This window comes from Scyliorhinus canicula, chromosome 9 (assembly GCF_902713615.1).
Source record: "Scyliorhinus canicula chromosome 9, sScyCan1.1, whole genome shotgun sequence".
NCBI lineage: Eukaryota > Metazoa > Chordata > Chondrichthyes > Carcharhiniformes > Scyliorhinidae > Scyliorhinus > Scyliorhinus canicula.
In genome coordinates, this window is record NC_052154.1 from 74,637,425 (window position 1) to 74,653,098 (window position 15,674).

The 15,674-nt window shown below is 46.5% G+C and overlaps 1 protein-coding gene across 4 annotated transcripts in view; it reads right to left on the reverse strand.

Moving 5' to 3' along the window:
- Positions 1–767: 767 nt before the first annotated feature.
- The window catches only part of hsf4 (heat shock transcription factor 4), a 112,287-nt gene continuing 97,380 nt past the window's right edge, over positions 768–15,674 (reverse strand). For all 4 annotated transcript variants that reach the window (XM_038806922.1, XM_038806919.1, XM_038806921.1 and 1 more), the window contains one exon: positions 768–1,611. In XM_038806922.1, coding sequence (XP_038662850.1) covers positions 1,448–1,611 — 164 coding nt within the window. In that variant the 3' untranslated portion in view covers positions 768–1,447. The remainder of the gene's footprint in view (positions 1,612–15,674) is intronic.

The following is a 15,674-nucleotide window of genomic DNA, read 5'->3' on the forward strand; positions in this document are numbered from 1 at the left end:
CCTCACTACCTTCTGGGTGAAGTGATTTCTCCTCACCTCTACTCTAATCCTTCTACAAATTACTTCAGATCTATGTCAAAAACTGGATAAAAGCAAATTGATGCTGGAATCTGAAACCAAAAGAGAAAATGCTGTAAACCCTCAGCAGGTCTGGCAGCATCTGTAAGCAGAGAAAGGAGATAACATTTCGAGTCCAGCTTTGACAAAGGGTCATCTGGACCCGAAACGTTAGCTCTTTTTTCTCCCTATAGGTGCTGCCAGACCTGAGATTTTACAGCATTTTCTCTTTTGGTTTCAGATCTATGTCCCCCGGTATTGAGCACTCTGCAAGGAAAATAGGTCCTTCCCATTCACTATGCTCATGGTAATAATACTGTTGGTGAATAAATCAGTTGAATAGTTTAGAGTGTTCCAAAGAGTGTCTGGTATGGCTGATATTACCTTTCTGTTGATGCGATGTGAGACATAAGGTAATTAATCATCTGCATTGTTCAGCAGCAAGTTTGCAAGATGGGGTGGAGTGTTTACTCTATGGTATGTTGCCTCCTCTGTACTAAATATAAGATTCAGATCTTCGAGAATGCGGGCTTGTATTTGTAATGGAACCATTTTATGTAATGGAACTTTTATAATGAAAATGGGAAAAGTATCGACAGCCTGGTTCACAGCAAGATATAAAGAGCCTGTGCAGAAGGGGTGCAAAGCCTTTCTCGTGTGGAGGTTATTTGCACTTCTGTGAAACATGGGACTTATTCCAAAAACAAAAACTGCTTCAACTTTTTTATTGAATGTGTAAAGATTTATCACAATAGCTTGATCAAAAATAATCCAAGTGCATTATCAATACATCAAACCCAACCCGGTCAAGCCCAGCACTTTTAACCAATGCAAGGTATATAGAATGAAAAAGAAAACTGCTGAGTAGTGTGCTGTAATATACACATACAAAATTATTACCGTTCTTTGACCATCGATGTGAACCACAAAAACAAGAATTCTGAAACAGAACCTTAAAAGATCAAATTACACACAGGCAAAAAATAAGTTGTGGACGTGATCTGCGTGCTGTTGCACAGAACCATTGCAGGCTCATTTCCTATCTGCAGGACTCCATAGAATTCTGAGTACACTGTGGGGTAGATTCTACCTCCTGGCAGTATTTACATTTCCCCAGCCTGTGGAAGTGCAAGAATTCATCACCTCCAGCCTTCTGAAATGTGCAGCAGTGGTTGGGGGGGGGGGGGGGGGGGGGAGATAAGCAGAAAAGTGGTTTCCTTCAGGCAGTGCCAGTGAAATTGACAGGTGGGCAGGACTCCACAATTCTCAGGATTCTCTAACAGGTTCCATTTTACCTTGAAGAACATCTGCTTAGTGTGCATACCACAGCAGGGGCCAAGGCATGTGTCCTGACTTGTCAGCAGCTCCTGTTGCTTGGGTCCAGTCTTTATTAGAATTCCTCCTGTCCAACTTCGGTATCTGGGAAATATGTACCTGTATCCTCAGTGAGCTCGTACAGGGCTGTGTCGTGGTCTAGATTGGAGAGTTCATGATTTATTGGAAGATGTGGCTCTTGAAGAAAATGCTGTGTAGTTTGCTGAAGATGTGGCTTTCCTAAAGTAATTGGAAAGATATCAGAACATCATCAGCCATCTCAGCAAGACCCTGAAGAGCTGTATAATTGAAATCCACTAACTGAAGGAGTGTGGGAGGTGGGGGTAGACTAAATAAATAATTCTGTGGAAATAATCTTACTTCACATCCAAATAATGGAATGTCACTCACCCCAAAATTAATTTACTTTTTCTTAAGAGTTTTAAATATAATGGGGAGGAGAAATACATTAATATGTGCCCAAATGGCTACTTTTTAGGCTCTTGTTTGGCACCAGAGAACAGCACACTCATTTTTCCTATGATATGATTTATGCTTGACAAGAGACACCAATTTATCTTTATTATTGTGAGAAGTTTATATTTTATTTGATCTCTGGTCCACCTACGAGGGGGACTAAGACCTCACATTGTATATCTATATCTTTATAAAATATATATAGATTTCCTCATGGCTATTTCTAAAATTTTAAAACTGGACAAAGACCTTTTAAAATGGCTGAAACAATGTTGCTCTGTGACCCACAAACAAAAGGAGGCACCATGGAATTATTGAACAAACTTGCAACTCATTATTTGTGCAATTATGGGCTGCAAAGATCAAATTCAAAGGGACCTGTACAAAGAGCTTCTGCATTTCATAACCCAGACTGGATAACTGGAGTCTATTTGTCTGCTAGGACAATGGGCCCACAACTATCCTTTCAATTTTTAATGGCTGGGACCTACGTGAGGAATACACATCCCTTATCAAAGATAACGTGGAGAGGTGAAAGTCATGTAACATGGATCTCTAGTTTCTGAAACCAATAATATTGCCTCCTGGAACTGCAAGCTCAACCTGCCATTTTACTATCCTGCAAGCAGCCTCACAGAAAAGGGGCTGATTATCTGTTCCCATCTCCTCTGCTTCCGCTGAAACTTCTGTACCCTTGTCCACAAAGATTGATTCACCTCTATGTGCCACCCTCATCGTGTGGTCAACTCCACCAGAAAAGTAAATTATACAGCTTCAGTTTTCAGCCCGCTGACCTCCAAGAAGAAATCCTCATTGGACTTTGTTCTGGACTCCAAACCCATGTGAAACAATATTTATTTTCTCTTCGTTCCTTGCACTGTAAATCCTTATCTCTGTATCTCTTTTTCTGTACCAATGCATAGAAGGCAATGTTGCTACCATCCTCCTGCGGTTGAGTATGTGCAAATAAAGTAACCCTTTGAGTTCACTTTACCTTGAGTTTGCTGAGGGGTTATTCCTAGAAATTGGACCACACCAAAGCCGAAGGGTTGAGAAATATGCCACCGCTATTAAGGAAGAGGCCAATCAAAAATACCTTTCTGCTTATGGACAGGTGGTGAGAGGAGAAATTAGGAATGTTGGAATTGACACCTCCCCCCCCCCCCTCCACCATCTGTAACAGAAATTGGGAGCTCAAATCCAAGATCACCCATTTGAATTTGAGTCCAAATCTAAGACACAAGCTAAATCGGAGGTAAAAGGGCCAATTGGAAACCGAAAAGGAACAACTTGGTGGCTGGAACAAATTTTAACACACAAGCAAGTTACCACATCAAATTCCTTTTCCCGAACACCACGGAAATGGCAACCGTTGACACTCAGATGTGGGTCCACAATGAAAGTTTAACGACCCTGAGCAGAGCAACTGAGAGCTGTGGTTCGGGAGGTACAGTTAAAATTTCCCAGTAAAGTGAAGAGAAGTGAATTGATCTAGTTGCTGGTTGAACATTTGGATCTTATGTTACTGATAGAGCAGTTAGACATGGGGGTCGGTTTAGCTCAGTTAGCTGGACAACTGATTTGTGATACAGAACGAGGCCAACAGCGCAGGTTCAATTCCCATACCGGCTGAGGTTACTCATGAAGGCCCGCCTTCTCAACCTTGCTCCTCACCTGAGGTGTGGTGATCCTCAGGTTAAATCACCACCAGTCAGCTCTCCCCCTCAAAGGCGAAAGTGACCTATGGTCACCTGGGACTATGGCGGCTTTACTTACTTTACTTTGATGGAAAGCTAAACCATAACTCCCCAGGCCAGATTTGAGCAAGACAATTCAGAATACATATAGAATTTAAGAAAGGGAGAAAAGGAGAGAGTATCCCACCTCCAAAAGCTGGGGATAGAAACACTGAAAATAGGACCAGAAAAACATTTGGCCCTTTGAGCTTGCTCTACTGCCATGGCTGATCATCCAACTCAATAGCCTAACCCCGACTTCCGCCCAAATGCTATATCTAACTGCTTCTTGTTTCGGTTTTCTGTGATAGTGAATTCCACAGGCCAACCACTCTCTGGAAGAAGAAATGTCTCCTAATATCAGTCCTAAATGGTCTACCCTGTGACCTCTGGTTCTGGACACCCCCATCATCGGGAGCATCCTTCTTCCATCCACCCTGTCTCATCCTGTTAGAATTTTATAAGTTTCCCTGAGATCCCCACCTTATTCTTCTGAACTCCAGCGAATATAAACCCACCCGATTCAATCTCTCCTCATACATCAGTCCTGCCATCCTAGGAATCACTCTGGTATAACTTCTCTGCATTCTCTATAGCAAGAACATCCTTCCTCAGATAAGGAGACCAAAACTGCACACAATATTCCAGGTGTGGCTTCACCAAGACCCTGTATAATTGCAGCAAGACATCCCTGTTCCTGTACTTGAATCCTCTCACAACAGAGGCCAACATATCATTTGCCACCTTTACCTCCTGCTGTACCTGCATGCTTACCTTCAGCGACTGGTGTACGAGGAGACCCAAGTCTTGCTGCACATTCCTCTCCTAATTTATGGCCATTCAAATAATAATCTGCCATCTCGCTTTGCTACCAAAGTGGATAACCTCACATTTATCCAAATGATACTGCATCTGTCATTCATTTGTGCACTCATTCACTTGTCCAAATCACATTGAAGCACCTTTGTAGCTTCCTCACAGCTCACCCTCCAACCCAGCTTTGTATCTTGTGTAAGTTTGGAGATATATTTTGTTCCCGTATCTATCTAAATCATTACTATATTATTGTGAATTGCTGGGGTTATCGTACTGATCCCTGTCACTGCCTGCCATTCAGAAAAATACCCGTTTATTCCTACTCTGTTTCCTGTCTGCTAACCGATTTTCTATCCATCTCGATACACTACTCCCTATACCATGCACTTTCATTTTACATGCTAATCTCTTATGCAAGACTTTGTTGAAAGCCTTCTGAAAGTCCAAATAAACCACATCCACTGGCTGCCCCTCATCAGTTCTACTAGTTACATCCTCAAGCTCGCAGCTCAAAGGGAGAGAAAGACCAAACAGTTGAAAGCTGGGTAGAGAGAAGTGATATGATCTAGTTACTGATCAGCAGTTAGACATGGGGGTCAGTTTAGCTCAGTTGACTGGTGGTGATTTAACCCGAGGATCAAGGTTGGGAAGGTGGGCCTTCATGAGTAACCTCAGCCGGTATGGGAATTGAACCTGCGCTGTTGGCCTCGCTCTGTATCACAAATCAGCTGTCCAGACAACTGAACTAAACCGACCCCCATGTCTAACTGCCCTATCAGTAACATGAGTTCCAAATGTTCAACCAGCAACTAGATCAATTTGTTCCTCTCTACCCAGTAGCACCCTCACCTCTCCCACCTGGAACCACTCTGAGGCCCTCAAGTCTACTAGTTCCATTCCGAAAACCAAAGAGAGTGATCTGGAATCATTTTCTTGCAACTTTTGAGAAAGTAGGACAGCTAAAATGGCCATCGAAGGTCTGGACCGTTTAAATTTAAAGGCAGGGGAACCCAAGGAGTTTACTCCACGCTGACTTCTGATGTGATCCTGAATTATGAGCAGACCAGGGCTGCCATCCTAAGAGCCTCGGGTTAGACCCGGAGGTATATCATGAGTAATTCCGGGATGCTTGTAAGAAGCCGATACAGATCTCGACAGAGTTCGAACGGCTGAAACAAATTGCGTTCGACTGATGGGTGAGGGCCCCAAGAATCCTAGGCACCCACGAGGGATTGTGCAAGTTGGTATTCTTGGAGGAATTCAAAAATTGCCCGTCTTCCAGCCTGAAGATGCACTTAGTGGTGCTGAGGATCCTAACAGCAGACAGCTCTGATCTCACCCATAGGCCTGGAGAATTAGGCAGACTGTTTCCAAATCATTCCCATGATCCGTAGAGAGATAAACAGGGTGATTTAGAGAGAAAAGACCCCCCCCCCCCCACCCCACCCACAAAAGTAAACACAAAAGAGGGTATGAGAACCCCCGGAGACCGGTGTGCTCTCATTCCAATAAAATAGGCCATTCCAGGTCTGAGTTCTGTAGATTGCAAAGGAAGCCTATTGGTCTAATAAGGCGACCACATTTCCTCCGGATGCCTTCCCCTTACAGCTTCCAACCTCTGTCTCCCAACCCCAGATAGCCCACTTTTACCTACTTCCCAAAATCCACAAAAAGAACTGTCCTGGCAGGCCCACTGTCAGCATGCCCCTGCCCCACCAAACCTATTTCCTCTTGACTCCATCCTAACTCCTTTGGTCCATTCCCTCCCCACCTACATCTGGGATTCCTTTGTGCCCTGCGTCATATTGACAGCTTCCAGTTTGCGGGCCCTAACACATCCTATTCACCATGAATGTGCAATCTCTTTATACCTCCATCCAACACCAGGATGGCCTGAGAAGTCTTCACTTCTTTCTCGAAAAGAGGCCTGGACAATTCCCATCCACCACCACTTTCCTTCGCCTGGCTGAACTCGTTCTATTTCTCAACAACTTCTCCTTTAACTCATCCCAAATCAAAGGTGTAGCAAGGGTACCCGCATGGGTCCTAACTACGCTAGCCTTTTTATGGGGTATGTGGAACATTCCTTGATCCAGGCCTACCCGGTTCCCCTCCCACAACTCCTTCACTGTTACATTGATGACTATTTTGGTGCCGCTTCATGCTCTTGTCCAGACCGAGAAAAAATCATCAACATCGCTTCCAGTTTTGACCCTCCACCACTTTCACCTGGTCCATCTCAGACACTTCCCTTCCCTTCCTTGATCTTTCGGTCTCTATTTCCGGCAATAGATTATCTACTAATATCCACTGCAAGCCCACTGACTCCCACAGCTCTTCGCACCCTACACCCTGTAAGGACTCCATACCTTTCAGCTCCTTCGCCTCCGCCGCATTTGTTCTGTTGATGCCACTTTCCAAAATGGTGCTTCAAAAATATGTTCCTTCTTCCTCAACCGTGATTTCCCACCTCAGTTGTTGACAGGGCCCTCAACAGTGTGCGGTTCATCTCCCCTGCCACTACCCTCGCCCCCTCCCCTCCCTCCCAGAACAAGAGCAAGGATAGCTCGGTATGGCAGCACGGTAGCATGGTGGTTAGCATAAATGCTTCACAGCTCCAGGGTCCTAGGTTCGATTCCCGGCTGGGTCACTGTCTGTGCGGAGTCTGCACGTCCTCCCTGTGTGTGCGTGGGTTTCCTCCGGGTGCTCCGGTTTCCTCCCACAGTCCAAAGATGTGCGGATAAGGTGGATTGGCCATGCTAAATTGCCCGTAGTGTCCTAATAGTAAGGTTAAGGGGGGAGTTGTTGGGTTACGGGTATAGGATGGATACGTGGGTTTGAGTAGGGTGATCATTGCTCGGCACAACATCGAGGGCCGAAGGGCCTGTTCTGTGCTGTACTGTTCTATGATAGTCCCCCTCATTCTCACGTTTCACCCCACCAGCCTCCGCATGCAAAGCATAATCCTCTGCCATTTTCGCCAACTCCAGCGTGATTCCACCACCAAACACATCGTCCCTTCACTCCCTCTGTCAGCATTCCACAGAGACCGTTCCCTCCGAGACAATCTAGTCCACTCCTCCGCCATACCCAACACCTCTCCCATCACCCATGGCACCTTCCCATGCAATCGCAGAAGGTGTAACACCTGCCCCTTTACCTCTTTCATGCTTAACATCCCAGGCCCAAAACACTCATTCCAGGTTATGCAGCATTTCACTTGCATCTCTTCCAATTTGGTCTATTGCATTCCCTGCTCTCAATGTGGTCTCCTCTATATCGGAGAGACCAAACGCAGACTGGGTGATCGCTTTGCTGAGCACCTTTGGTCTGTCCGCATTCAGGACCCTGACCTTCCCGTTGCTTGCCATTTTAACACATGAACCTGCTCCCATGCCCAGATGTCTGTCCTTGGCCTGCTGCAATATTCCAGTGAAGCGCATTGCAAAATGGAGGAACAACATCTCATCTTCCGGTTAGGCACACTATAGCCTTCCGGTCTCAACATCGAATTCAACAACTTCAGATGATTAGCTCCACCCCACCTTGACCTATTTGTTTTCATCCCATTTCATTTTAACTGCCTTTTACCATTTCGTTCTCATCTTTCTTTATATATATTTACCCCCCCCCCCATCTTATGCACCTTTCCTTACCCTTTCTCCCCTTTGCTTCCCCCTTTCCCTCCCCCCACATATACATCTGTCGCAGTTTATCCTCTTAGTTTCTCTGCTGTTTGGCCTTTCACACCTTTTGTTCTCTCTGGGGACTGACATTAGCACTCTTTCCCCTGGGTTTCTGTGTCGAATAGCGCCCCGTTTCCCTGGGTTTCTGTGGCTATGACTCATCTTTCATTCTCACTCCACAGTATAGTTCCCACTTTCTCTGTCTTTTAGCTTTGACAAAGGGTCACCTGGACTCGAACCGTTAGCTCGTTTCTCTCCCTACAGATGCGGCGATACCTGCTTTTTCCAGCATTTTCTCTTTGGTCCAATAGGGCTCCATATGAGCAGTGCCTCGAAGGATGTTCCAATGGATAATGCGGCAGAGCAGGCATAGACTCGCTACAGAGCCCTACCCCCTGGAGGGCGTGGGACTGTGTGTGTCTGAGTCGGGCAAACTTCCAGAGAGCTTCTGGAGTTTTGTCCTTTCTGGGAGTGTTCCCTTAACCATACCAAAATGTGAGCAAGTCTGTCGTACTGCTCCAGGGCATAGGGCCACTCAGTCATTAATGTTAAAAGTAAACCTAAACATACACCCGAGTCCTCCCCTGAAAGCCAAAGCCCTGATAAGTAGAGTGGCAGAAGGATCAATGTTTGCACCCCTTCATAGGGTCCAAAATTTGCTGATGGCACCACCGTAGTGGGTCAGATCTCAAACAATGCCGAGACAGTACAGGAATGAGATAGAGAATCTGGTGAACTGGTGCAACGACAATAATCTCTCCCTCAATGTCAACAAAACAAAGGAGATTGTCATCGACTTCAGGAAGTGTAGTGGAGAACATGCCCCTGTCTACATCAATGGGAATGAAGTCGAAAGGGTCGAGAGCTTCAAATTTTAGGTGTCCACATCATCAGCAACCTGTCCTGGTCCCCCCAATGCCAACACTATAGTTAAAAAAGCCCACCAACACTCTACTTTCTCAGAAGACTAAGAAAATTTGGCATGTCAGCTACGACTCTCACCAACTTTCACAGATGCACCATAGAAAGCATTATTTCTGGTTGTATCACAACTTGGTATGGAGCCTGCTCTGCCCAAGACCGCAGGAAACTACAAAAGGTTGTGAATAAAGCCCAGTCCATCACACAAACCAGCCTCCCATCCATCGACTCTGTCTACAATTCCCACTGCCTCGGAAAGGCAGCCAGCATAATTAAGGATCCCATGCACCCCGGACATACTCACTTCCACCTTCTTCCGTCAGGAAAAAGATACCAAAGTTTGAGGTCAGGTACCAACCAACTCAAAAACAGCTTCTTCCCCACTGCCATCAGACTTTTGAATGGACCTACCTCGTATTAAGTTGATTTTTTCTCTACACCCTAGCTATGACTAACATTATATTCTGCAGTCTCTCCTTCCCTATGTACGGTATGCATTGTCTGTACAGCATGCAAGAAACAATACTTTTCACTGTATACTAATACATGTGATAATAAATCAAACCTAGACTGTGACCTTGTTTCAGACCCTGTTACAGTAGGAATTGTCCCTGAACTACTAGTACCAGGAATCGATTTTCTCCTCGGAAACTATTTGGCTGCTGGCAAAGTGTTAGGCAGCGAAGAAAAAGGGGTTCATATCAGCCAGCAGAAATCTGCAGGAGAGCAGAAAGCTGGAGGAGGTCTCGAGGCCCATAACAGTGAAATAGCATGCATAAACACTGAGTGAGAGCTGATCGAAATAGCAAGGCCAAAGCCAGGACAATAAAGGCAAACAAGGTTCAGGAAGGGCCAGGAGCATTTATAATAGACTCACAAGATGTCCCAGAATTAAACAGGTTTACAGTGGTTCCAGAGCAGGGGAAGAGAAAGTGAGCAAAATGGTACATGTAGTCAAAGAGCCTGGAGGAAGGCAAGTTACTAACCAGGAAAGGAAAAGGTTAAGGAATTCAGCATTACGGCTGGCAGAAAACATGTTTCCAAGTTTAAAGAGGGACAAAGGGACTCAAACAGACAAGTAGGGAGCTGTCTCACTCAGTTGAAGAGCCACAAAGGAGTGTAACTGGAGTTGTACCTCCAGGACAGAAGTTTTCCTGGGGACATGCATCAAGTTAGGAGAGTGCTTTTTCCAAAGCCAAAGGCCCCAGCTAGGAAGTTAATGATTGGTTTAGCCGACAGCTTTATGGCAAACTTGAATGGGGACCACAAATGTTCCCAGATTGCTCCAGGAAGTGAGGGTGATGCCTCACTTAGTTGAAAAGCTACAGGAGGGTACAGCAAGAGCTGACCATCCACCAGAGGGCAGTAGTGTTCCAAAAGACCCGGAGTGGATGACCCAACTGACCAGCAGAGGGACACCAACCAGACTGGTACCCATATCCACCCACCCGAGTGCAGAATCCCGAGACAACCAGGATCATTTTAAATGATCCGCAACAATTTCCCAGGATGCTGCCCTATCCAGTATGGTGCAGGAGACCCCCCTTCCAAAAACCATCTTCCCATCATCCGGGCTTAGAAAGGTTGGCGCAAGTTCAGGACCAGACTGTCAGTGCAGGAACATGGGAGCATTGGTAGGCCGTTCAGCCCCTCAAGCCTGTCCCATCATTCAATGAGATAATGGCTGATCTGTGACGTACTCCATATACCTGCCTCTGGCCTATATCCCTTAACATCTTTGCTTAACAAAAATCTGTTTCAGATTTTAAAGTAGCAAGTGATCTAGCTTTAACTGCTGTTTGTTAGAGAGAGTTCCAAACCTCTAACACCCTTTGAGTAAAGAAGTTCTTCCCAATATCTCTCCTGAACGGTCTGGCACTAATTTTTAGACTATGCCCCCTAGTTTTAGAAACTCCAACCAGTTTATCTTTATCTACCCTGTCTTTCTCTGTTAACACCTTGAATACTTTGATCAGATCACTCCTTAGCCTTCCTAATTCTAGCGAAAATAGGTCTAATTTGAGTAATCTCTCTTCGTAACTCAACCTCTGTAGTCCCAGTATAATTTGTGTAAACCTACGTTGCACTCCCTCCAAGGCCAAAACATCCTTCCTAAGGTGTGGTGCCCAGAACTGCTCATAGTGCTCCAAGTGGGGTCTAAACAAGGATTTCTGTAGCTGCAGCATATCCCTGTGTCTTTATACTCCAATCCTCTAGATATAAAGGCTAGCATTCAATTAGCCTTTTTGATTACTTTCGGCACTTGTTCCTGGCACTTTAAGGACCTAAGCATCTGAAAGCCCAAGTTTCTTTGGACATCTACTGCACCTAACCTCTTTCCATTTAGACACTACTCTGCTCTATCCTTTTTTGGTCCAAAATGGATAACCTCACACTTGCTTACATTAAAGTTCATCTGCCATAATTTTGCCCATTTACCTAGTCCCAATATCTCCTTGCAATTTTATGCTATCATCTAGGCTGTCTACAGTGCAATTTAACGTTGAATCATCTGCAAATTTGGATATATGACTTTTGATGCCATCAGCCCCCTGCCAGTTTGAGTAATTACCTATTATCCCAACTCTCTGTCGCCTGCCACTCACCTATCACTTGGTCTGTTACAAACCAATTTAAAGCACCTGGCAACAGAAGCTGGAACACTCCAGTAGTACTAGTGCCCGAGTTAGACACTGACCCAGAGTCCCCTAAAGAGGCCTAGGAACCATTAAAACCTAATCGCCTGACCATCAGCCTAACCACAACCCCTGGGTTTGAACAGCTGAACCCACAGGTTACTAAAGTGGACAAGGAGGAGTTAAGTTGGACAAGAGCTGCTCAGCCCTCTGATCAAAAGACCCGGAACTCACAGAGTGAGATGCTCAGCATTCCTCTGCGGATAGCCCAGAGCAGCTTGACCATCACTCACCCGCTGTGTGCTAACCCTTTCATCAGAGATTCGACAGGCAGAGTTCTGAAACCAATGGCCTTGTTTTTATGCCTGATTCCCAACAGAGGGAATTCAGGACTCTAACCAAATAAACTTCCCCAAAAGACAGATTTTGAATCATCTCAAGTCAGCTTACCCATTCCGCAAGCAAGGACAAAGTCTAATCTAGATTTAGACCTTTAAAAAAAACGCAGCAGAGAACTGCCACTGCCCCCACTGTCTGACATGCCGGCGTGAATGAGAAATTAATCCATCTTCCTTTACTTCCAATTCTTCCTTCACAATATTACATATTTTTAAAAATGTGACAGAATTAATTTTGTTTCTCCAAGCACGCAAGGACTGCGAGAGAACGAAGATGTCACATTTTAATGAAATAGATAGATATTTGCAAAATTAAAAAATCTGCACAAAGACCTTTTAAAATGGCTGAAGCTAGGTTGGTCTGTGACCCTCGAACAAATGGAGCTACCGTGGCAGTATCAAAAACATTTGCACCTCGTTACCTCTGAAGAGACACTAACTAAACTGCCTTTTTGGGTGCAAAGGACCAAATTCTAGGAGAGCTATGCAAAGGTCATCTGCATTTCATAACCCAGGCTGGTCAACTGGAGTCTACATATCTTCTAGGACAAAGGGCCTGCAATCTTCCTTTCAAGTCTTAACGGTTGAGATCATAGATCATAGAATTTACAGTGCAAAAGGAGGCCATTTGACCAATTGAGTCCGAACCAGCCATTACAAAGAGCACCCCACTCAAGCCCATGTCGCCACCCTATCCCCATAACCCAGTTAACACCCACTTAACCTTTTTGGACACCAAGGACAATTGAGTATGACCAATCCACCTAACCCACACATATTTGGACTGTGGGAGGAAAGCGGAGCACCCGGAGAAAACTCACGCAGACACGGGGAGAACATGCAGACTCCGCACAGATATTTGATAATTTTGAAGACCCAGACAAGCAATAGACATCTTTTGTCAAAGACAATGGGGAAAGTTGGGAGCTATGTGGCATGGACATCCTGCTGCTATGCCATTTTTTCAGCGGCCAGGAAGAGGAGGAGGCCTTCCCTCCAACCCACAGGCTAATGGCACCACTTAAATGGCCAATTAGAAGCCTCTTCCCACTGCTGCTGACATTTTACAGTAGCAGATGGGCCCTGCACTGCATATGGAGACCACCAAGTGATTCCTACTGGCTTCCCTCCGAGCTTGCAGGAGGGTTCCGCTATTTGGGAATTCTTTGTCTCACGGAAGTGCCCCAGAAAGGAAGTGGCTAGCTGACACTGCAATGGCACCACCTGCACAGCTCCACCCCCACTCTTCATTCAGGTCTGCCGGATTGATCCCCGGCATCGCAGATCCCGTTTACCTGGTTGGGAAGACGGTGTGCTTCCATGATACCGTCTTCTTCCAAGTGTAGTTGCAGCTGATGAAGCTGCTTATCCCCTGATTGGCCAGCAACTCCTGAGGGGTGCGGAAGGATGGGTCACCATCCTTTAGAGGGATCTCAACCACCGGGGACAACCAATTATTTTATTTACTGCTGCAAATTGTGGTTGCGTGTCCCACAAAGAGACAAAGCAAGATAACCCTCAGCTTCCTAGTCCACTGTCGGAACCCTCAATGCATGAATATAATTCAAGCCAATAACTGGACTTGACACAGAACAATGGGTTAATTATTGAGATAATTGGCAGGTCCCAAGTCTCAAGAGGTGTCGGAATCAGAATCCTGCCCAAAGGGTGCGTGACCAAACGGCGTTCGCCTAAGTAGGGTTTAAGATCTACCAGCCTCCCCAGCGAGGCTGCAGCTAGGTGCCGTTCAGTACTGGTCGACACAAGTGGGCCACTGGTGGACCAGGCGGAATGGCACTTGGGGGAGGGGAGTGCCTCCCGGGCCATCGGGGATAATGCAGGGTGGCTTCCTGGCCTTCCCTGGAACGCAGGCACCTAGGCACTGCCCGGCTAGCACCTTGGCATTGCCACCCTGGAACTGCCCAGGTGCCCCTGCCAAGCTAGCAGAAGCACTGTGCAAGGGTGCCCTGATGGTACTGCCAAGGACGGACCTGGTGGTCCATGGCAGGTAAGTAGGGGCCTCAAGGAGGTTGGGGGGGGGGGGGGGCGTGAGGGCGCCTGGAGGGGGGCCCCCTAAGACTCTAAAGCAGTGCCATCACCTGGGGATGGGTAATGCCATGTGTGTGGGGGGAGGGTAATGCCATGTGTGTGGGGGGTGACACTGCCAATGGGTGGGGGGGTTGGGGGACCCAGAAGTTCACTCAGAGCCTGATCTTGGAGTTTAGCTCCTCAGTGCTGCAAAAAATGCTAAACCGGTGAGAAACTCCCCAGGGGACCAAAAAAGTGACTAAGGGCGCGATTCTCTGGCTGCATTGAGTGAGGGGCAGAACGTGGTGAATGCATCCCGGGAGAGGCCTCCCGGCAGCCTCCGTGTCTCGCGGGATGCACCCAAGTCCCATGAGTTGTCGGAATCAGAACTCCACCCAAAAGGGGTGTGACCAAACGGCGCTTGGGGAGGGGGGGGTCATGGGTGGAGGTCCTAGAGGGGGGGGGGCTGTAAGGTGGCCCAGGGAGGGTCTGAAGTGGAGGGGGCCTCCAGGAACTCAATAGCGGGGTGTCCTCACTTGGGGGTGTCTGGGAGATGACATTGCCACTGGGTGGGAGATGTGGGGAACCGAAAAGCTCATTTAGAGATCAGGGCACCGTTTCAAAATGGCAGCCCTATCTCAGAGTTCAGCTCCACAGTGCTGAAAATAATTCAAAGTGTGGGCTGAACCAGTGAGAAACTCGCCAGGACCCAAAAAAGTGTGTGTGGGATGGGGTTAATAGTCAATACCGAGGAGGACTACAACAAATTATGGGAGGACAATACATTCGCAGGACGTAATAGGCGAATGAAGATAGAAAATACCGCACAGAACAGGCCCTTCGGCCCACGATGCTGTGCCGAACCTTTGTCCTACTAGATTAAGGACAAATTAATCTACGTCCCATCATTCTACCGTAATCCATGTACCTATCCAATAGCCCCTTGAAGGTCCCTAATGTTTCCGACTCAACTACTTCCACAGGCAGTGCATTCCATGCCCCCACTATTTTCTGGGTAAAGAAGTTCAACATATGAAAATGAAAAAAAAAAAGAAAATCTCTTATTGTCACAAGTAGGCTTCAAATGAAGTTACTGTAAAAAGCCCCTAGTTGCCGCATTCCGGCGCCTGTTCAGGGAGGTTGGTACGGGAACAGTGCCCGCATAACACCATATAACAGTGGTAGACTTAGATGAGGAAAGATGAGAGGGGGCTCGGGTGGAGCATAGACACCAGCATGAACTGGTTGGACTGAATGACCTGTTTCTGTGTTGTATATCCGATGTAATCCTGTAAAAAGCAGCAGTCCAAAATGTATCTTTTAGTCGAGCTGCCAGGCACTTTAATTGGCAGCAAATGACTGGCAGGCACACAAGGCTGGCTGTGACATGTCTTGAGCATGTGTCATGATGTCAATACAAAAGTAATACATTCATTCATGGGTGATGCTGTCAGCACTGAAATGCTCTGCTGCTGACACAGTTTGTTCACTGGCCCTATTAAGACACCGTGGTGGCAGCCAGGCAGAAGCAGTGAAAAATCCTCCATTCCGGCAGAATTACCTTGATTTGATTGCCAGCCAAGGAAGACCCGGGCTATCTGCCTG